This window comes from Littorina saxatilis, linkage group LG2 (assembly GCF_037325665.1).
Source record: "Littorina saxatilis isolate snail1 linkage group LG2, US_GU_Lsax_2.0, whole genome shotgun sequence".
In the NCBI taxonomy this organism is placed as follows: domain Eukaryota; kingdom Metazoa; phylum Mollusca; class Gastropoda; order Littorinimorpha; family Littorinidae; genus Littorina; species Littorina saxatilis.
Genome location: NC_090246.1, coordinates 77175856 through 77197632, shown reverse-complemented (window position 1 = coordinate 77197632; position 21777 = coordinate 77175856). Strand labels below are relative to the sequence as shown.

The window sequence follows — 21777 nt, the reverse complement described above, 5'->3', positions numbered from 1 at the left end:
TTAATGGGGGGGGGGGGGAGGTCGACAGTATTGTATTGTATTATTGATCTGTTCCCCAGGCAACAACAACCTGTGCGCTAACCACAACGGTGGCTGCAGTCAGAGCTGTCACCCCGCCCCTAACTACCAGGTGCAGTGCGCTTGCGAGGAAAGCAGTGGTCTCATCGTCGGCAATGACGGCAAGATGTGCGTGCCAAAGAACCACACCTGCTCCGAGATGGAGTTTGTGTGTCAGAACGGCCGCTGTCTAAGAGAGCGCTGGGTGTGTGACCTTGACAATGACTGCGGGGACGGGAGTGACGAGGATCCTAACATGTGTGGTGAGTCTTATCAGAATCTTACATAAAGCCTGATATTAATTGGGTGAAGTCTAAGAGAAAGTTTTAAATCTGATTGGTTCTTCAACGGGCAGTGATGTTGATTAACTCTGGATGCATTAAGTTTTTGTTCTAGGATGGTGGTATCCTACAGAGTGACTTCACAGGAGCTTGTAGCATTATCTTGTATTTATTTTCCTTTGCATGTATTATCCTTTTACTTGTTTTGTTTTTAATCAAAGCTGAAAGGATTTATCTGAACTAGTGTAGTTGTTAGCTAAACCACATTCAATGACCAACTGGGGCGGGGATGTAGCTCAGTCGGTAGCGCGCTGGATTTGTATCCAGTTGGCCGCTGTCAGCGTGAGTTCGTCCCCACGTTCGGCGAGAGATTTATTTCTCAGAGTCAACTTTGTGTGCAGACTCTCCTCGGTGTCCGAACACCCCCGTGTGTACACGCAAGCACAAGACCAAGTGCGCACGAAAAAGATCCTGTAATCCATGTCAGAGTTCGGTGGGTTATAGAAACACGAAAATACCCAGCATGCTTCCTCCGAAAACGGCGTATGGCTGCCTAAATGGCGGGGTAAAAAAACGGTCATACACGTAAAATTCCACTCGTGCAAAAAACATGAGTGTACGTGGGAGTTTCAGCCCACGAACGCAGAAGAAGAAGAAGAAATGACCAACTGGACTTTTCCCTGTGTTTCAGCAACTCACACCTGTGACCCCAGGTACTTCCACTGCAACAATGGACGATGTGTCCCTCTGCGTTACCGCTGTGACTTCGACAACGACTGCCGGGATAACTCTGACGAAGAGAGCTGTGGTCAGTATTTTTTGCAAATCATTTTATTTGTGCAGCACACAGTATTATTAAATTTATTTGCAAATTATTTTATTTGTGCAGCACACATCACTGAACTTGATTCATAGAAGAAATATTAACAAACAAAGAAAAGCAACCAAACAAAAAGGGATTTTTACAATTCTCAAGGTTACGTTTTGCTCTCAGACTGATGACAAAAAATGTGTGGCACTTTCTTGAAACAAAATTAATCAATTCACCATGATTTATCTTTTCATTTTCATTGAAGATGATGTGAACAGTCTTTATTGTACTGATTGTGTTGATGTGTGCAGAGTATCCTACATGTGCCCCCAGCCATTTCACCTGCCAGAACCATTTCTGTATTGACAAGGCTCTCAGGTGTAATGGGGTGGACAACTGCAGGGATGGAAACAGAACCGATGAGCTCAACTGTCGTAAGTTTTCTGTACATAGTGCATTTAGAACAGAATGTAGACTCTGCCTGTACCACTAGTTTGCTTGTTTAATCGGAGTAACATCTCTGAGCACACACACTGTTTTATCAAGTTTCAAGTGAAAAATGGTTCTTTTTTTTCTCGGATTTTTGTTTTGTTTGTGATGAACAAATATTTAGACTGTTGCAATTCTTCATTCAGATTTTGTGTGGCTGTAGGTACATTAGGAACTTTTACTTTCTTGTTTCAGAGTATATGCACATCATTTGCTAATTCTTTTCAAAGAAAAAGAATACAGAAAGAAACATATATCTTTTTCTTCAGCTTCTATGTTAATGTGAAAAAAACTGTGTTGTCATTACCAAGACAGGAAGAACACAGACCAACAACATTATATATGGAGTAACTTGTCTTTCATTTGTTTTGTAACTCCAAAACCAATTGTGAATGATATTATTTGTTCATTTTGTGTTAGCACCAAGGACGTGCCCGCCTAACGAAGTGAAGTGTCCCACCAACAACCTGTGCATCATTCGCCGCTACATGTGTGACGGGGATAACGACTGCGGCGACAACTCAGATGAAAACATCATGTTCTGCCAGCAGGTCACATGCAATCCAGGTACATGGGCTTGCAAGTTCTGGTTTTTTTTCCCTTTCTTTTTTGTAATGCATTTCTTCTTAGATTGTTGAGGCAATTTGTTGGTCTTAGTTCCCAAAGAAGAGCCAGTTCGAGCCTTGTTATCCCACAATTTGTTTTGCATTTTTATTTCTTGGAAGATTACTGCGAAGTGTTTTGAAGAAAGAGATGGTTTTGTATGTCGCACAGGTGTTCTCTGTGTATGTTATTTCTTCATTTTAAAGATTTTTGTGTAAGTTTGGATTTTTCAGTGGGGACTACTTTGCTTGAAATGTTGAGGAATTGGTGTTTGTTTGTTCAAAAGAAGTAAATCAGAGATGTGCTGTTTTTATACATTGAGTGACCATTTTTGCAAGGTGCTTTTTGATAAATCAGGGAACCTATCCTTCTTCATCCTGTCAGCATATTTGAATACTGGAATTTGTGCCTCTTGTTATACAGCAATTGACCATATTTGTAAGGTGCCTTTTAACACAGGCAAGCTACCCTTTTGCATTCTGTCTGCATGTTTGAACATTGGAATGTTTCAGAGGATTTCCACTGTGAGCGTACACACAAGTGTATCCCCAAGAACTGGCAGTGTGATGGTGACAACGACTGTGGGTCTGGGGAGGATGAAGGCCCGTTCTGTGGTGAGAACGATACATTAGTTTTGAAAATACTTGAATCTTGGGAATCGGCAGGTTGAGTGTCAGAGCAGAATGTGTAAATTGGCAGTCAACCTCATACTGCTATACACAGTGGACCAGCAGTAGGGTACAGTGCTAAAGGATTAAGAAATAGGTGAAGGTAGTCCCATAACCATGTTTGGTCCTGGAGAGCGAGGTGTAAGAGATCTCAACTTCTGTAGGCCAGATTTATGAAAGTGGTGCCCATCTCCTCTTCGTTGCTGCCTTCACCTTCCCCAGCCTTGAATAGGGCCAGGAACCCATTTCCAGTTGAGTTGACTGGAGAGCCCTTGAAAAAATCAGGTACAGTATTTGTATTCACCCTGAGTGGGGGTCGAACCCCGATCGCCAGCATGATGAGAGGCAAGCGCTCTAACCACTACGCCACTCCTGCTCTCTATGCTAAAGGATTGATGATTGATAAAGGTTCCTTGAACTAACCTTTCTTGTCATGTTTTTTTTTAATGAAAGAGTGATGGTAGCAAGATTCTGTCATGCTGTGGTTTTTTTTGTGGCTATGATTTTGGGCTGTGCAATCAGTACAGAACATCTCCATTACTCTGTGTCTTTGGTTTCCTTAATTTCTTTCTGTGGTTTGCTTGCTTTAATGAAATATAGATTTACTACATGCTCTGCTCTGCAGCTTTCTGGCTGTAAGGAGTCTTTAATATTTCATGATTTTTTTCTTCTTCATGACAGCCAGTTTCAACAGAACATGCATGGCGGACCAGTTTGCCTGCAACAACGGTCGCTGTATCTCTTCACGCTGGGTTTGTGATGGCGAGGATGACTGTGGGGATGGCACTGATGAAAACAGCGACCGCAGTTGCAGTAAGTTGATGTGCCTGTTCTTGTGTTGGGGGCATTTTATTTTGTGTGGTTTCTGATATAGTATTCTGAAGGCTTGCAATATTTGGAAATGGTATTAAAGACTAAAATGGCTGGGCTGCCAGATGATCAAATATCACCAAAACCAAAACCAAAAATGAGCTCATGCCAAGAACAACAAGGAGTACCTATTAGCTAATTAAATTACATATTCTTACCCGAATTCTCATAAATGCATTGACTTCAATCTCACATGCTAGATGTCGAAAAACTACTCAAATTACCTGCCCTTGCAAGGGTGGTAACCAAGCTAAAAACAGACGCCATAGCCGTTGCTATGCCCTGTCCCACCTGGTTACCCATAACCCACCGCGCACCACGTGAGCGCCGGCATCCGGAATAACCATTCTCGACTTTCGACGACACACGTCAGACGTGCGGAATTCGTCTGCTCACTTGGCTTTCCCTAGCCCTTGTCTTTGTGACGTTATGGGCTTGGGGGGGCCTTTACCTGTTCGCCTTTCTTTTGGTGAGACCTGCCCTTTTTATTGAATTGAATTGTTGTTTGTTAGCTGCTTGTTTACAGCCGCTTCAGAAATTTACTTTTCTAATGGACTACGATTTTGGCCATTTACAAGATGGCCGATAGCAAGCAGTAACTTAGGGCTAGGCAGGAAGTGAATAAGGCTGTTAGCCCTTTTTAGAAACCTCTGTGCGGGTCGTCGTGGGGATAAGGTTTCGTTTTTTCTTCCCAGCCCTCCTCTCCTCTTAAGGAGTCAGTGTCTTCCACTTTCGGGGGACTTAACGATGAAATATGTTTATTTCTCAGCTGTTTCAGGCACGATCGGCCCGCCCACTGTGGCGGCGTACTCCTTGGCAGCTTCGCATCGTGGTCTGGTGCAAATGGCCAGTTCGGTTCAGTCCTTTTTTGCCTCTGGTGGCTCTGGGTTGTTCGCGAGCACCCTCTCCTTTCGGGAGGGGGGGCCTGCTCCCTACCTGCCTCTGACCACTCTGATTACCTCCGGTATTTCTCAGTGTGTTGGGGGATGGGGGGGGGGGGGGTGTTCCTGCTTCGCACCGTGGTCTGGTGCAAATGGCCAGTTCGGTTCAGCCCTTTCTGCCTCTGGTAGTACTGGGTTTTTCACGAGCACTCTCTCCGTTGGGAGAGGGGGCCTGCTCTCCGCCTGTCTCTGCCCGCTCTCCTTGCTTTTAGCACAGCTGAGTCGGGCATGCAGCCCCCTTACCGTTTGGAAGGGGGAGTGGGGAGGCACGGTCTCTCTTCTGATGTTCATGGCGCTTTTGCGGACATGATCAAAGGACCTTGTTTTAAGAGGTTTAGAGGCGTCCCCTTGTATAACGCGTAGGACTTTGTTCTTCTTACTCTGGGCCTCAGACCCGGAGGGCAGTGAGGCACATGCGTTGTTGGGGTTTACCGGAGGATGTAGCCTTGGAACTTATAGTTCCGTTTTTGTCACGGTTTTTCGGCCAGATTTCCTTGAATCAGAAACCTGGTCAATATTGCTCCTCTGGTGTTTAATTCCCTCCTCTCGGGAGGATTCTCGCTCCGGGCGATTTGGATTTTCTAACTGTCTGGTTAGAGTTTTAAAATCCTTTTTAATTTGCGCTCAGACAATTGAAACTAAGAGCCAAAAGCTCATGTTCTTATCTCATTACACTATAGGTGAAAAAGTCTTCTCTTAATTGACGCTCACAAGAGGTGTTGCTACTTTCTTACGACAGTCCTATGAGTGGTAGCTTATTGAACACAGGGGGGGGGGGGGCTTGATGGGGCCATTTCCTTGCCCTCGTTAGTTTCTGCAGGACAGGTTCTCTCAGGGACATAAGTAAGTTCCCTCCGCCTTTAGGAGCAATCTGCATTTAGGAGAATTGGGGTAAGAATATGTAATTTAATGGAAAATTTCAATAGTAAATTTTCATTTGATTAAGATAACCCTTTCGCTGCCAATCAAAACTTCCTGACTGCCAGGGAATATTGGAGTTCGGGGTGTAATCATTCACAAAAAATTCTAGTTCCAAACTGGCAGTAGGTAGGTAAGTAAAACCTATGTTATTTTTAAGGGAAATTGAACCAAGAATCTGTTTTTAGTGTCTAATCATGGAAATAATAATTAGTTTGGCTTATAATGATGTTTAAATATGAACTTTTGAAAAATCAGTCCGGCGCATCTTCCGGTGCCTGTGGATCAAACACAGGTGGCTGTTTTGCTCGCTCCAAGAAAGGATTATAATCACTATCATCTACCTGTTTCCAACGAATCGTCCGAAAGAAGATCTCCCCCTTCCCCTGTCAGTATCCATAATCATTTGCACCGCCTGTAGCGTCAGTCCAGCTTTGTTTTTCCCTACTAGGGCCCGGTCGACTGTCACCGTTAGCCATTTTGACGAGTCGAGATTTCTCTCCCTTACCCTGTCGCCAAGGCCGAAAATAGCCTTTAGACGCAAAACCGCGTCACCATTTATGTTTATTCATGAGAATGAGGTATCCTACCAAGCCATTGGCTGCTATTTTTGTGTCAGCAGTGACATCGCATTTCTGGAAAATCCCGGAACGGTGAAGACGGGTTAACCCGTCCTAAGGCGCTGCGGCTGCACAAGCGCATGACGGGTATACTCGTCCTAAGGCAGTCAAGTGGTTAATATACTTACCCAATTCTCATAGTTAATACCCTTCCATCCATCCCCGCTACTTAATTTCCTACGGGTTTTTGAGAAGTCTCGAATGATTATTCCGGATGCCGGCGCTCACGTGGTGCGCGGTGGGTTATGGGTAACCAGGTGGGACAGGGCATAGCAACGGCTATGGCGTCTGTTTTTAGCTTGGTTACCACCCTTGCAAGGGCAGGTAATTTGAGTAGTTTTTCGACATCTAGCATGTGAGATTGAAGTCAATGCATTTATGAGAATTGGGTAAGTATATTAATCAAATGAAAATGTTCCCCCGCGGGTTAGGGGGAAGAATTTACCCGATGCTCCCCAGCATGTCGTAAGAGGCGACTAACGGATTCTGTTTCTCCTTTTACCCTTGTTAAGTGTTTCTTGTATAGAATATAGTCAATGTTTGTAAAGATATTAGTCAAGCAGTATGTAAGAAATGTTAAGTCCTTTGTACTGAAAACTTGCATTCTCTCAGTAAGGTCATACATTGTACTACGTTGCAAGCCCCATGAGCAATTATTTGATTAGTGCTTTTGTGAACAAGAAACAATAAACAAGTGGCTCTATCCCATCCCCCCCCTTTTCCCCGTCGCGATATAACCTTGAACGGTTGAAAACGACATTAAACACCAAATAAAGAAAAGAAATGAAAATTTACTATTGACATTTTCCATTTTCACCTGTTTATTTTCAGACGATCGCACCTGTCCACCCAACACCTTTACCTGCAAGTCCAACAAAGAACGCAGCACCTACCCCTGCATTGACATGTCGCGGGTCTGTGACGGCATCCGCAATTGTGCCGACGGTGAGGACGAGCAGCAGACGTGTCCTCCGCGCACCTGTCAGCCCCACCAGTTCCAGTGCACCAACGGCATCTGCATATCTGGCCGCTTCAAGTGCGATCATGACAATGATTGCGGGGACAATTCGGACGAACCTTCTGACTGCAGTGAGTTGCTGCTAAAGTTTTGGCACAGTCTCTTTTCTTGTTTGGTGTTTTTAAGATCATCCCCTCCAAGCCCCAGTGTCCAAACCCCTTTTCCAACTCCAAGTTCTTGTGTTTTTACTACATAGACTGGTGTTTGTAAAGATTTTAGTCAAGCAGTATGTAAGAAATGTTAAGTCCTTTGTACTGGAGCACTGACTGCCAGCTTCACGGTAATGCGTACCCCTAGCGCGGCTCTGCTTGGGTGGGAATGTTCTGAGCAAAACACTATGTGTTACTCCATACCCCCCGCCCTCCATGGAACTTCTTGACCCCAACCAATTGGGGGGAGGGGGGGGGGTACAGGCGCTGGCTTTAAAACCGGTTGTTACTATCAGCGTGGGTTCAACCCCCAAGTTCGGCGCGGGATGTGTGTCCCAGAGTCAACTTTGTGCAGACTCTCCTCGGTGTCCGAACACCCCCGTGTGCACGCATGCGCACGATAAAGATCCCAGGGTCACAGCGAAAGCCTCAAGCCTTGGAAACACGAATACATGCATGCAAAAATATGAAGCCCGGGTGTCCGTTCGGCCAACAGCCAATAAAGTAACCATTTCAGCACTGACCCAAGACGACCCAACCCGGTCCCTAGCCCATTTCAGGTCTCCTGTAGCAGCCGGCAGCCAGCTGTCTACATCCCCCCCCCCCCACCATTTTTGAGTCACTTGAGAAAATGTGACTCTATGTAATCGGTCAGTGTTAGTCTGTCCGGCCGGCCGGCCGGCCGTAGACACCACCTTAACGTTGGACTTTTCTCGGAAACTATCAAAGCGATCGGGCTCATATTTTGTTTAGTCGTGACCTCCAATGACCTCTACACTTTAACGATGGTTTCGTTGACCTTTGACCTTTTTCAAGGTCACAGGTCAGCGTCAAAGGAAAAATTAGACATTTTATATCTTTGACAAAGTTCATCGGATGTGATTGAAACTTTGTAGGATTATTCTTTACATCAAAGTATTTACATCTGTAGCCTTTTACGAACGTTATCAGAAAAACAAGGGAGATAACTAGCCTTTTCTGTTCGGCAACACACAACTTAACGTTGGGCTTTTCTCGGAAACTATAAAAGTGACCGGGCTCAAATTTTATGTGAACGTGACTCATTGTGTTGTGAATAGCAATTTCTTCCTGTCCATCTGATGCCTCATATAATATTCAGAACTGCGAAAGTGACTCGATCGAGCGTTTGCTCTTCTTGTTATTTTTTATTTTTATACAAAGCCGGGTTTTCCCGTGTAACATGCCCCTAATGGCTTTGCCGTGAGGGCGTAAAACTTACATTTTCTCTCTCTCTTTGTACTGGAAACTTGCATTCTCCCAGTAAGGTCATATATTGTACTATGGTTATAAATCCCTGCGCCTTGGATATGTGCGCGATATAAATTGCATAAAAAATAAAAAATAAAAATAAAAAATAAAAAATCCCTGCGCTTAGAACTGTACCCACGGAATACGCGCGATATAAGCCTCATATTGATATATTGATACATTGCAAGCCCCTGCAGCAATTTTTTGATTAGTGCTTTTGTGAACAAGAAACAATTAACAAGTGGCTCTATCCCATCTCCCCCCTTTCCCCGTCGCGATATAACCTTCGTGGTTGAAAACGACGTTAAACACCAAATAAAGGAAAGAAAGAAAGAAAGAACATAGACTGGTTCCTTAGCAAGGGATCTGTGAGGGGCAAAACACAAACAACACAACTTGTTGGCATGCGTTTTACTCTCACGTAGCTTGCTGCCATATCTCTTTAGGATTAAATGATTGTGTCTTGCTGTTTCTGTCGTGGAATCCATGCTGATAACCCACAATTTCTGTCAATTACACTTTTTGTGGTGTGGTCATTTTGCAGACTACCGAGAGTGCACGGGAGATCAGTTCACCTGTGCCAACAAGAGGTGCATTCCCAAAACCTGGGCGTGTGATGGTGACAATGACTGTGGGGACAGTTCTGATGAAAATGAAGACAAATGCTGTAAGTGGAGAGCATTCTCTTTGTGCTGCTGTCATATGCATGGTTATTTTCTGCATTTTTGGACAGTTGCCATTTCATTATTTTCTCTGATTAACTTGTACGAAACGCTCATTCCATCCAGAACGTTCTCCGTAACAACTAAACAATTTTGACTGCTTCCCACAGTTGTGGAGACTGTACTGATTGCTGCTAAGTTGATGCTGTTGTTGTAATTTTATTGTTTTTTCCTTTTTTTCAATAAATGTCTTTGATGATGTCATATCCGGCGTTTAGTGAAAGTTGAGGCGGCACTGTCACGCAATCATGTTTACTGTGAAAATGAATTCACAATAATAAGGCACTACATTTGCATGTCGCGGTGATGAGCTAGACCCGTCTCAGTCTTCAGGGACTAGTGAACCCTTAGTTCATGCAGTCTGTTGGCTGTTTTTTGAAGTGTTGATCTTTTAGTTTTGTTATCTAAATGTTTTTATATGACTTCACGCGCATTGTTTTTATCTTAATACTTGATGTTTGCAGTGACCCCAGAACCAACTTGCGCTGGCAACAAATTCAGGTGTAACAGCGGCATGTGCGTTGACATCCAAAACGTCTGTAACAGGCAGAATGACTGCGACGATGAAAGTGATGAACAGCACTGCAGTGAGTTGCGTTGACATTTGATATTTCTGCATTTAGGTTTCTTTCTGGATACACTAAAGTGGCTTATGGATTAATCTCACTGTAGTTTGGTCATCTTTGCAGACATAACTGCATATGTAAGACTGTTGTCTTAAGAATTCTGTTTTCTGTAAATTATGCTGTAATTATATTACGCTTTTCAGGATAAAAGGTGTTTGTTCATTTCAGTGCTACTTATTCGCTCAGGTGCCATGAGACTGGTTCTGCACAACTTTCACGTACTGTTATTGTCTGTATTTACAGCGCTTACTTTCCTTTTTTTGTTTGTTTGTTTGCTTAACGCCCAGCCGACCACGAAGGGCCATATCAGGGCGGTGCTGCTTTGACATTTAACGTGCGCCACACACAAGACAGAAGTCGCAGCACAGGCTTCATGTCTCACCCAGTCACATTATTCTGACACCGGACCAACCAGTCCTAGCACTAACCCCATAATGCCAGACGCCAGGCGGAGCAGCCACTAGATTGCCAATTTTAAAGTCTTAGGTATGACCCGGCCGGGGTTCGAACCCACGACCTCCCGATCACGGGGCGGACGCCTTACCACTAGGCCACCGTGCCGGTTTTTTACTTTCCTTTGACAAGTTTGTTTTCTATAGTAGCTGTCCAGTGGAACGCTCCTTTTAGGACCTCAAACAATCTGAGAAAATCAAGTCTTTCAAAAGGAGGGAGTCATAAAATAGGGGCAATTGAATTAAGAGAGGTTATGAACAGAAAATTTGAGAAAAAAATGGTCTTAAAAGCGAGGGAGTCTTTAAACAGGGGGTCTTAAAAGGGGGTTCCACTGTATCCACTTGTGTTTCTGTGCAGATGTGAACGAGTGTGAGAGCGAGAGGTCCAACCAGTGCCAACAGGAGTGCCATGACACTCTCACCAGCTACAAGTGTATGTGCAAGGAAGGATACCGGCTGTTGACTGACCGTCACAACTGCAGAGGTAGGAATAGACAACTCTGGAAATAACTCTGTTGGGTTTGTATAGGTTGTGAAAGAGTGAACACTCTTGCTTTTTTTGAGGCAAACTTTCCGTATGTTTTTCTTGTCAATGTGTTTCAGACACGCCCCTTGGTAGAGACTGGTCTATAATGTCACGTGGAAAAGTTTGCCTCAATTAAAGCAAGAGTATTCGCTCTTTTATAACCCATACAAACCTGACAGAGTTATTTACAAACATTGGCTATTACGAGCAGGGGACAAAAAAAGGGGCAATGGTAGAGAAAAAGGATTAAAAACTAATTGTCAGGGCATAGATGCATTTTGAATCTCAGCCCCCTTTCTTGGATGTTTGTTTGTGTTTGATACTCTGACACTCTTGAAGATGGCATTATGTTGCCTACCTGGCAGGGTAAAAACGATGTCACACATAAAACTCTCACCATCAGTTGACCTTGAGAGTTAAAGCGCAGGTACGCAGAAGAAGAAGATACTCTGAAAATATGTGCACAGACAGAGACATTTTATTTTATTTCAGTTTTTGAATCTGTGTTTATTTCTCTATCATAACGATCAACAAAGAGAACAAAAACTCAGATCATCAAACCAATTAAGAAGTAGGAATTCACATGCAAGAAAATGGTAAACATTTTTTGCTGAGAAAAAGTAACTTGTGTGTGTTGCACTCATCTGCCACTTTGGCAGGCACATTACGTCTTCAGAGAACAAGCATATTTTCTGTCTGTACAGATATTGATGAATGTGAGGAGACACCGGGATCATGCAGTCAGATGTGTGAAAACACCGACGGCAGCTTCATCTGCAAGTGCTCTGAGGGATACAGGAAACTAACCGACGGTCGCACCTGCAAAAAAGATGACAGTAAGCATTCATAACTCTTTGTCTTTTTCATCTCTATGTTAACAACTTCCTGAGTGATTTCAAGGCCCCATATTCCAATAAATCAATTTACAGCCACACCTGCCAACAAACGATGACTCGGAAGGATCCTAGACGAGTGTGTCTTCTATGTAATTTACCTGTCTATAGCAACCACTTGTCTATTACCACCACTTTTGATCAGTGCCTTGGGTCACGTCAATATAGAAAGGTTTGACTGTACCAGTGAATTTTTTTTATCGTCAGTTACTTGTTTTATGATTCTTTGTTTTGGAACGTTAGCAGTCTGTTTGTTTGAGGTTGTTGTGCATATTCATGATCAGTTTGTTGGTACATGTTTCCAGCGTTTTTCTTCTTCTTACAGCCATCCTTACCTTTGGGTCATTTTCAGCCCACCACCCCTTTGTAACAAATCATCGTTTTGCAATAGGAAAATATTTTAGTATATAAATGCTAATCATTACTCATTCTAATATTAGAAAAAAGCTTTTTAAACGTTCATATTTTGTTGTTAAATTTTTTTCTTTGCATCCTTCATGCCCAAATGTTGTTTGTTTCACAGATATCACTCCTTGGCTGGTGTTCACCAATCGCTACTATGTGCGTGAAATGACAACAGAAGGTGAAAGCTACCGCCGCATCACACAGGGCTTTGAAAATGTCGTCTCACTGGACTTTGACATACAGAATGACCTGATCTATTTCACCGATGTGAAAGAGCACAAGATCTATAAGATCTTCATAAACGGCACAAACCAGGAAACTGTGATTCAGCACGATGTTCCCAGTGCAGAAGGAATCGCTGTTGACTGGATTGGCAGGTACTGAGCTCATTTATCAAAATGATGTAATTATGTAAACATTTCTATGTGTTTGTAGAAACCTTCATGTGGATAAACAAGAGAGAGAGAGAGAAAGAGAGAGAGAGAGAGAGAGAGAGAGAGAGAGAGAGAGAGAGAGAGAGAGAGAGAGAGAGAGAGAGAGAGAGAGAGAGAGAGAGAGAGAGAGAGAGAGAAAGAGAGAGAGAGAGAGAGAAAGAGAGAGAGAAGTCATGTGACATTTGCAAGAAACGGTATTGGCCTAAGTCTGGAACTGTAGGAGGAAGTTATCAGTAATCCAGGACAGACTTCTTGATATAACAGACTAGATTCATGATTCTTGACATCTTTACTGGCCTTTAAACATATAAGGGGCATTAGCTGGCCATCAATAAAATTGATGCAATATGTTTTTAATCCATCATTAATTCCAGTCTTCCCATATTACAAGCACATTTCACTTCATCATTAAGAAACCAGTGACCATTGCAAATTTAAATCAAATAGAGGGCATTATTTTCACCCAAATATTTGGTACCTCAGCCAGTAGACATCAACACACTTATACACAGTGTCTATGGGCTTTAGATCCTCAACAAGTCATGGTGTTGGTTGCAGAAAGCTGTACTGGGTGGATGGGAAGAAAGGCGCTATCTACGTAGCAGAGATGAACGGCACCAACAGACGAACGCTGCTACGTAGAGGTGTAAATCGACCACGCTCCATTATCACTGACCCAGCTCACGGGTGAGTGCATGGCTAGTGCTTTATGTGCTTTACAACAAACCCTTTTTCTCAGGCTGACTTGTGTAAAAGTCAAAAGAGCTGTTTTCTGTGTTCAATGTTTTTTCTCCAGAAATGAAGGCATACTTGTCTTGCTTAGCATAGTTTGTAGGTATGTTTTCTTGTGCTTTATTGTCAGTTACTGTAAATTACTTTCTATCTTGAGTATGAATGGTCAGGGAAAACATGTGACTATGATGTAACAGTTAGTCTTATCATTGAGTACAGTGGAAACCCCTTATGAGACCCCCCACCCCCTTTTTTCAACCTTGGATTTTTCAAATCTGTTGATAACCTGTGTAAATTGACCCCCATGAGTTAATGCTCCCTCCTTTCTAAGACCTGTTTTCTCAGATTTTCTGTTGATAACCTGTGTAAATTTACCCCCATGAGTTAATGCTCCCTCCTTTCTAAGACCTGTTTTCTCAGATTGTGTAGGTCTTAAAAGGGGGTACTTGGATGGTTACTGCATCATAACCTCTTTTTTAAGACCCCCCACTTTAAGACTGCCTCCCTTTGAAGACCCTGTTTTCTCAGATTTTCTGCTAATTAGATTAACCCTATTTGAAGACTCCCTTTATTTTAGTTTTTGGAGGTCTTTAAGCATGTGTTTCAATTTGAATGTTTGCAGGTTCCTGTACTGGAGTGACTGGGGCAGCAGTCCCTACATCGGCCGAATGAGTCTGGATGGAAAGAACATCTCTAGAACCTTCATCACAGACAAGCTGGGCTGGCCCAATGCTCTCACCATCGACTACGAGACGGAGCGGCTGTGGTGGGGAGATGCTCACCTCGACATCATTGAGTGAGTGTAGTTTTGCATATGATGAGCTGTTGTTTGCGTTGTGCCTGAATGTCTGTGAAACTAATCCTCTTGACATGTGAATTTGATTATTACTTGGCGTCACGTAAACGTAACTAGTAACAACATCTCAGAATGGTCAGTAGCTAACAGACTTAAAAAGGTAGGTACTGGTAAGGTAAAGGCAGTTCCATAACCATGTTTGTTTGTGAGGGATCTCAACTTCTGTAGGTCAGCTTTATGAGGAAAGTGCCAATCTCCTCTCCCTCACTGCCTTCATCTTCCCTGGCCCTGAATAGGGTCAGGTACCCATTTCCAGCTGGGTGGACTGAAGAGCGCTCTGAAAAATTGAGTATGTGTATTCTCCCCAAGTGGGAGTCTAACCCTTAAGGCGGTCTTTAATTGAGCCCGGAGTCTTTTTACCAAAAACGCAGTGCTAAAGCTTCGTATACTTCGCGTAGTCGACTTCGCCCAGTCGAGGACATGCTTTACAGCTAGCATGAGAGGCAAGCGCTCTCTATGCCACTCCGGATTTAACAGACTAACCTTTTGTTAATCCCAGGTATTGCAAGCTGGACGGCACAGGTCGACACACGGTCCTGGAGAAGGTGCCCCACCCTTTCGCCATCACCATCTTTGAGGACTGGATGTACTGGTCGGACTGGAACCACATGAGCATCGAGAGGGCACACAAGTTCAGCGGGGCGAACCACACCACTCTGCTCAATGTCACACATAGGCCAATGGACATTCACATCTACCACCCGCTCAGGCAAAAACCAGGTGAGCAGAGATGATGCTGAGGCCAAGCTGAGAGTGAAGGTGATGGGTTTAGATACAGTGGAAGCCCCCAGTAAGACCTCCAAAAATTGGAGAAAATCGGGTTTTAAAGGTCCTTGTCTACATTTTTATACCGAAATCGCCATTTGACCATTAAAATGCAGAGTCGATTATCTACAATTATCAACAATACACCCCCTTTCGATCAGGAAAGACGAAGCCAGTGTAGCCGTTTGAAAATTCATTGTAGTATTCCAGCGTAGTACTCATAGTAGGATATCCTTATTTGGAAAATGCCAAGCGCAAAACTCCTCTCAAATCCCGTGCATTTCGTGCGTTTAAAAAAAAAGCGTGGACAGCGCTCCAGTGTCAAACTGTTGCTGCACTTGTTTGGGCGTGGCTATTAGCATAGTGACGTGAATTTGATTGGTCAGTATTTTTAGGCAAAGCACAATGTTCTCAGCAAACAGAAAACAAAATAGTGGAAGCGTGAGTCACGCTACCCAAAAATAAAATCTTTTTTTACATATATTTTTTTTTCTATAACTTTTTTCCCCATGGTTCATTCATCATCTGACATAACTTTTTAGCGAAATCTAACCATAAGATTATTGAAAAAAAGCAAAAATGTAGACGACCACCTTTAAAGAGGAGGGTGTCTTGAAATGGGGGTAATTTTACAGAGGTTATTTGAACAGAAAGTCTGAGAAAACAAGGTCTAAAGAAAGAGGGAGTCTTAAGTTGGGTGGTCTTCAAAGGGGGGTTCCACTGTTGTTCACATTTGTGACCCTCCACCACGAAATGAGTCGCATGTCACCTCGCGCGGTTCTGCGCAAGGCTTGATATAAGTCCGGGGAGTGTCTGGTAACAGTGTGAGGGTCACCTTAGTCACAGGCTTATAACTCAAACAGTTTTCGCTCTTTTCTAAAACGGTTTTCACCACTGGATAGAACATAACAAACTCTTTATGAAAATGTAAAAATATGAAAATCATGCAAAGGTGACATGCGACTCATTTCGTGGTGGAGGGTCACATTTGAAGTTTTGTTACTTGGGATTTAGCACTTCTACTGAAGCTAAATAGAAATACAGCACACAAAAAACATTTGAAGACCTCAAAAAATCTGAAAAAATCAGTCCTTAAAAAGGAATGAGTCTTAAAATAGATGTAAATTTACAAAGATTATGAACAGAAAATTTGAAAAAGCAAAAAGGGGGTTTCCACTGTACTGATGGATTAGAAACACTTTGTGGGAGTATGAGTTTAACATTTCATAATACACTGCCACTGGTGCTAAATATGACGTGATAGTAGCCCAAAAAACTTAATTGTAAAAGTTTGAGTTTAATTGCTAATGACAGTTGCGTGATACTGATGCGTGGACTGGGTGGCCGAGTGGTAACGCACTTGCGCTCGGAAGCGAGAGGTTGCGAGTTCGACCCTGGGTCAGGGCGTTAGCAATTTTCTCCCCCCTTTCCTAACCTAGGTGGTGGGTTCAAGTGCTAGTCTTTCGGATAAAACGAAAAACCGAGGTCCCTTCGTGTACACTACATTGGGGTGTGCACGTTAAAGATCCCACGATTGACAAAAGGGTCTTTCCTGGCAAAATTGTATAGGCATAGATAAAAATGTCCACCAAAATACCCGTGTGACTTGGAATAATAGGCCGTGAAAAGTAGGATATGCGCCGAAATGGCTGCGATCTGCTGGACGATGTGAATGTGTGATGTATTGTGTAAAAAAAATTCCATCTCACACGGCATAAATAAATCCCTGCATAAAAAAATAAAAAATAAAAAATAAAAAATAAAAAATCCCTGCGCTTAGAACTGTACCCACGGAATACGCGCGATATAAGCCTCATATTGATTGATTGATTGATTGATAAAGCATGTCTCACGACTGTTGAGCTATTCCTGCTTTCATTAAACTGTTTACTTGCTGATGTGAATCCAGCAGACGTTCAGAACAGAAAACTGTCATGATTTCTTTTGATTTTATGTGTGTCCTGCTCTTTTTTGTGTGTGGTTCCTGTGACATTAGCACTGGATAGCGCTGCCCTCTGTAATTGCACCTGAGAATCTTTATAGCTCCATCCCCTCAAATTCCTCATATTCCCTCTGTCCAGGTGTCAACCCTTGTGGAGACGACAATGGGGGGTGCTCTCACCTGTGTCTGATCGCACCTGGTGGGTCAGACTCCACCTGCACCTGTCCTGACTACTTCTACCTGTCAGCGGACAAGCGCACCTGTGTGGCCAACTGCTCTATCGCTCAGTTCAGGTGTGGGCCCGCGGATGACCGCTGCATCCCACTCTTGTGGAAATGCGATGGGGAAGAGGACTGCAAGGATGGTGCCGATGAGCCTGCTGATTGTCGTAAGTTTTTCCATTACTCTACTTTTTTCTACTTTATTTTACTCTATTATCCCATCGCTGGGAAATATGGGTCTCTTCCTGCCAGTGGAAAGCTAGCAGCAAACAAGAGTCGCGCTCCCCAGGTGTGCGTGTTTACCTGTGATTAGCCATCTGCACTTAAAATGGCAGAATGACTGAGGTCTTTTACGTGCCATAGTAGTGATACGGGGGATGGGACATGGATACCATCTCTGAGTCGGCACATAAGGTTGACGCGTTTCCGTCCCAGCCCGAATTCAAACCTGGGACCTGAGGATCGCAAGGCCTGTGCTATACTAACTGAGCTACCGGACCCCCTCTGTTGTTGTGTGATTTCTTGGCTGTGCAATGTACCATAAAGCAGTGAATATGACCAGTCTGATTTGTGTATATCTGTCAACTCTCCGATACTTCCTGTTCTATGTATCTACAAAGGGGTTGGTTCCAGTGGTTCTCACTTGGAATACATGACATGTTATTGCATTTGGCCATGACATAAAGTGATTAGAACATTATAAAATTTCCAAAAGCGTCTTCCTTATGTTTAACTTAAGACAGTTGAAACGTATTGATTTATAAACAGTACAAACAACAGCTCATTTGATGAACTCGCTCTTAAGTGTAATGTCTATACTCCTTTAACATTATCTCCCGTCTTTTCTGCTGAACAGCTGAGAAGAAGTGCCCGCCAGGCCAGTTCCAGTGCAAGAACGGCAACTGTACCTTGCCCTTCAACGTTTGTGACCTTCAGGACGATTGCGGGGACAACTCTGATGAGGAGAACTGCGCACTGCGGCCGTGTGAGTGGTGGCAGTTCCGCTGCAGCAACCATAAGTGTGTGCCCAAGGCCTGGATCTGTGATGACGACGATGATTGTGGGGATGGGTCTGATGAACGCAACTGTGGTGAGTACAGTGACACCCCCCATCTAAGACCTCGACAAATCTGAAAAAATCAGGTCTTAAAGAGGTCTCAAAATAGGGGTACCGGCTACATTTACACATGGTACAAACAGAACATCTCAAAAATCAAGTTGTTGAAAGGAGGAAATGTTCAGTTGGGGGGTGTTAAATGAAGTGTTCCTTTGTATATTTTCTGACCATGAAATGTTGCTGCCTGGATGAAGCTTTTACACGTCCGGCAGCTACAGTGAATGTTTGTGTTCACCTCTGAAAATGAAATGTGTCTACCTGAGAATCAGGAAAGCAAAACTTTCACATACAGAAGTAGTGGCTTATTGACATGAGGAAAGAGCTGTAGCACATCTGTGATGAAAAAAATCAGAAGCTTTCGTGAAACACCATTGTCAAGTTTTTGCAGGACATCTTTCTGATTTTGACTGCCTATTGGCTTTTTCCATGTAATTCACCGAATACAAGTCTGTGTATTTTACAGGGAACAAAACGTGTGCCAGCAACAAATTCCTCTGTGACAATGGCGAGTGCATCCCAAAGACCTGGACGTGTGACGTTGACGATGACTGTGGAGACAGGTCTGATGAGAAGGACTCGTTGAAATGTGGTGGGTAGCATGACACTTGCGATTAAATTACATATTTTATCCCAACTCACATATAGCAATTTACTTCAGTTTAGTGCTAGGATGCTGAACTACAGACCTGGGTCTGACCTTTGACCGGTCAAGGCCGTCTTTTTTTAGGGTTACTTCCCCCCTTACCAGGGTGATGCGTAGTTCAGCGTCCTAGCACTAAACTGAAGTAAATTGCTATATGTGAGTTGGGTAAGTATATTAATCAAATGAAAATTTATTATTAACATTTTCGATTTAAGTACAGCTTGCTTTGAGTTTACAGGGCTGATTTGATGAAGAATTTCTTGTTTAGTCAGTTGCTTTGGTGGGTGAGCTCAATGTGTGAGTGTGTGCGTGTCTGTTTGTGTGAGTGAGTATGCATGTGTATGCGTACATGTGCCTGTGCATGTGTGCATGCATATGACATAGACATAGAACACTTTATTATCTCAACAAGGAGAAACTCAGGTGTGATGTATACAGCATTACAATGTCTTTGTGTGTATGTAAGCAAGCCTGCATAAGCATCTGGTTCATTGATTCTATTTGTTACAAGATACAAGATACAAGATATTTATTCACCAATTTTGCAAAAGGATTTCATCTTGGCACGGCACGGTAAAAATAAAATAAAAACCAACCAGACACATATGCAGACACACATCACCATGCATGCATACATACGTACATTACACTGTCATGCACACACAGACACAACTCACACACACACACACACACACACACACACACACACACACACACACACACACACACACACACACACACACACACACACAATTATTTACATTCTCACACATAACCAGCCACATATCTACATCACAAATTCACATCGTCGCCTTGTAAACGTAAAAACCATATCAGTTTAAAAGGGGTGCCAGTAATATCAATACAACATTAGTGAATACTAGAACAATACCTAAAATTTATAATCCATTTAAAAGTAAGTAGTACATGTAATTATTATCATTTAGTCAGATCATCACATAAAATTATATAATCATGATCTAGACAGTTTAAAACAACAGTATTAACAGACTATCACAGATCTACTCAAGCACCTGAACTTAGAGTCGCATTGCACAAAACTACTAATTACACCTGCTACATCACACCCAGTATTGTTCCCTGAGCCTCAGAGGTCAATTGGTCAGTTGGACCAGGACTAAAGATATGTACGGGTCCAAATGTCACAGATTTGTAAATTTCATGGGAAAATTGATGGACAGAAGACTTTTGCATGTCAAAAGTATAGGACGAGGGATCAGACCAATTTGTCAGATCAAAAAAGTACTGTGGAACCCACCTTTTAAGACCTAAACAAATCTGAGAAATTCAGGGAATCTGAAAATGGGGGTAAATTTACAGGGGTTGTGAAGAGAAAATGTGAAAAAACAAGGTCTTAAAAAGGGGGAAGTCTTAAATGGGGGGTTCCACTGTTTGCGTCAATGACCAGAGACCAAGGCTTAGAAACAACGCTGAGGCCTCGCGCACACACTTCACATATAATATGGACTGGGTGGCCGAGTGGTAACGCACTTGCGCTCGGAAGCGAGAGGTTGCGAGTTCGACCCTGGGTCAGGGCGTTAGCAATTTTCTCCCCCCTTTCCTAACCTAGGTGGTGGGTTCAAGTGCTAGTCTTTCGGATGAGATGAAAAACCGAGGTCCCTTCGTTGTACACTACATTGGGGTGTGCACGTTAAAGATCCCACGATTGACAAAAGGGTCTTTCCTGGCAAAATTGTATAGGCATAGATAAAAATGTCCACCACAATACCCGTGTGACTTGGAATAATAGGCCGTGAAAAGTAGGATATGCGCCGAAATGGCTGCGATCTGCTGGCCGATGTGAATGCGTGATGTATTGTGTAAAAAAATTCCATCTCACACGGCATAAATAAATCCCTGCGCCTTGAATATGTGCGCGATATAAATTGCATAAAATTAAAAAAATTAAAATTAAAAATAAAATCCCTGCGCTTAGAACTGTACCCACGGAATACGCGCGATATAAGCCTCATATTGATTGATTGATAATATTACAATCCACCTTACAGAGGACAGAACGTGCAAAGTGGGCTCGTGGTCGTGCGAAGGAAACTACCGCTGCGTTCCCAACTCGAACAGGTGTGATGGGGTGGACGACTGCAGAGACAACTCCGACGAGAAGGAAGAGAACTGTCATGTGTGCCACACCACTGGAGACTTCACCTGCAAGAACAAGCGCTGCATACCTAAACGCTGGATGTGCGACTTTGACGACGACTGTGGAGACAACTCCGATGAGGATTCTGAGAATTGCAGTAAGTTGTAATGATGGTTTATTGTTAAAAACAAAAGAGATCTTCACTCAACATGTACAATGATGGGATACACATACACATTTTACGTTTAAAGAGTTCTTCAGGACAAACATAAAAAAGGCAAAGCAAAAACAAACAAAAAAGGAAAACAGAAGCAAACAAAAAGTGATAAAAGAGAGGGTTTATTGTCTATCTTTTTGGAGAATACTCAACGTTTTTTAACTTGGTGAAAGCACCTTGTTGCTAATACTTCCTTAGATCCTTGGTAAATCTTCACCACCCAAAGCCCTAATTGTCTTTTTGTAGTTATGTTGTTTATTTTATTCTTTTTCTGTGCTGATCTTGCTGTTTCTGGTGCTCCCCCCCCCCTCCCCCTCCTTATCGTCCTCGTCCCCTCTCCCCCATCAGTTCTTTTCTTGCTTCTATTTCTTGTTAAATTCTTCCAAAGGAATAGAAAGAAATATCTTACTGCA

At 43.0% G+C, this 21777-nt stretch overlaps 1 protein-coding gene across 1 annotated transcript in view; it reads left to right on the top strand.

The window, feature by feature from the left end:
• The window catches only part of LOC138959768 (low-density lipoprotein receptor-related protein 2-like), a 139481-nt gene that overhangs the window by 91857 nt on the left and 25847 nt on the right, over positions 1–21777 (top strand). The window contains exons 48-66 of the mRNA XM_070331376.1: positions 60–320; positions 1030–1146; positions 1461–1583; positions 2059–2205; positions 2754–2855; positions 3591–3722; positions 7090–7347; positions 9239–9361; positions 9881–10003; positions 10853–10978; positions 11725–11856; positions 12437–12695; positions 13311–13439; positions 14107–14280; positions 14840–15060; positions 17187–17435; positions 18125–18358; positions 18849–18974; positions 21059–21304. Of these exons, the coding sequence (XP_070187477.1) occupies positions 60–320; positions 1030–1146; positions 1461–1583; positions 2059–2205; positions 2754–2855; positions 3591–3722; positions 7090–7347; positions 9239–9361; positions 9881–10003; positions 10853–10978; positions 11725–11856; positions 12437–12695; positions 13311–13439; positions 14107–14280; positions 14840–15060; positions 17187–17435; positions 18125–18358; positions 18849–18974; positions 21059–21304 (3282 nt within the window). The remainder of the gene's footprint in view (positions 1–59; positions 321–1029; positions 1147–1460; positions 1584–2058; positions 2206–2753; positions 2856–3590; positions 3723–7089; positions 7348–9238; positions 9362–9880; positions 10004–10852; positions 10979–11724; positions 11857–12436; positions 12696–13310; positions 13440–14106; positions 14281–14839; positions 15061–17186; positions 17436–18124; positions 18359–18848; positions 18975–21058; positions 21305–21777) is intronic.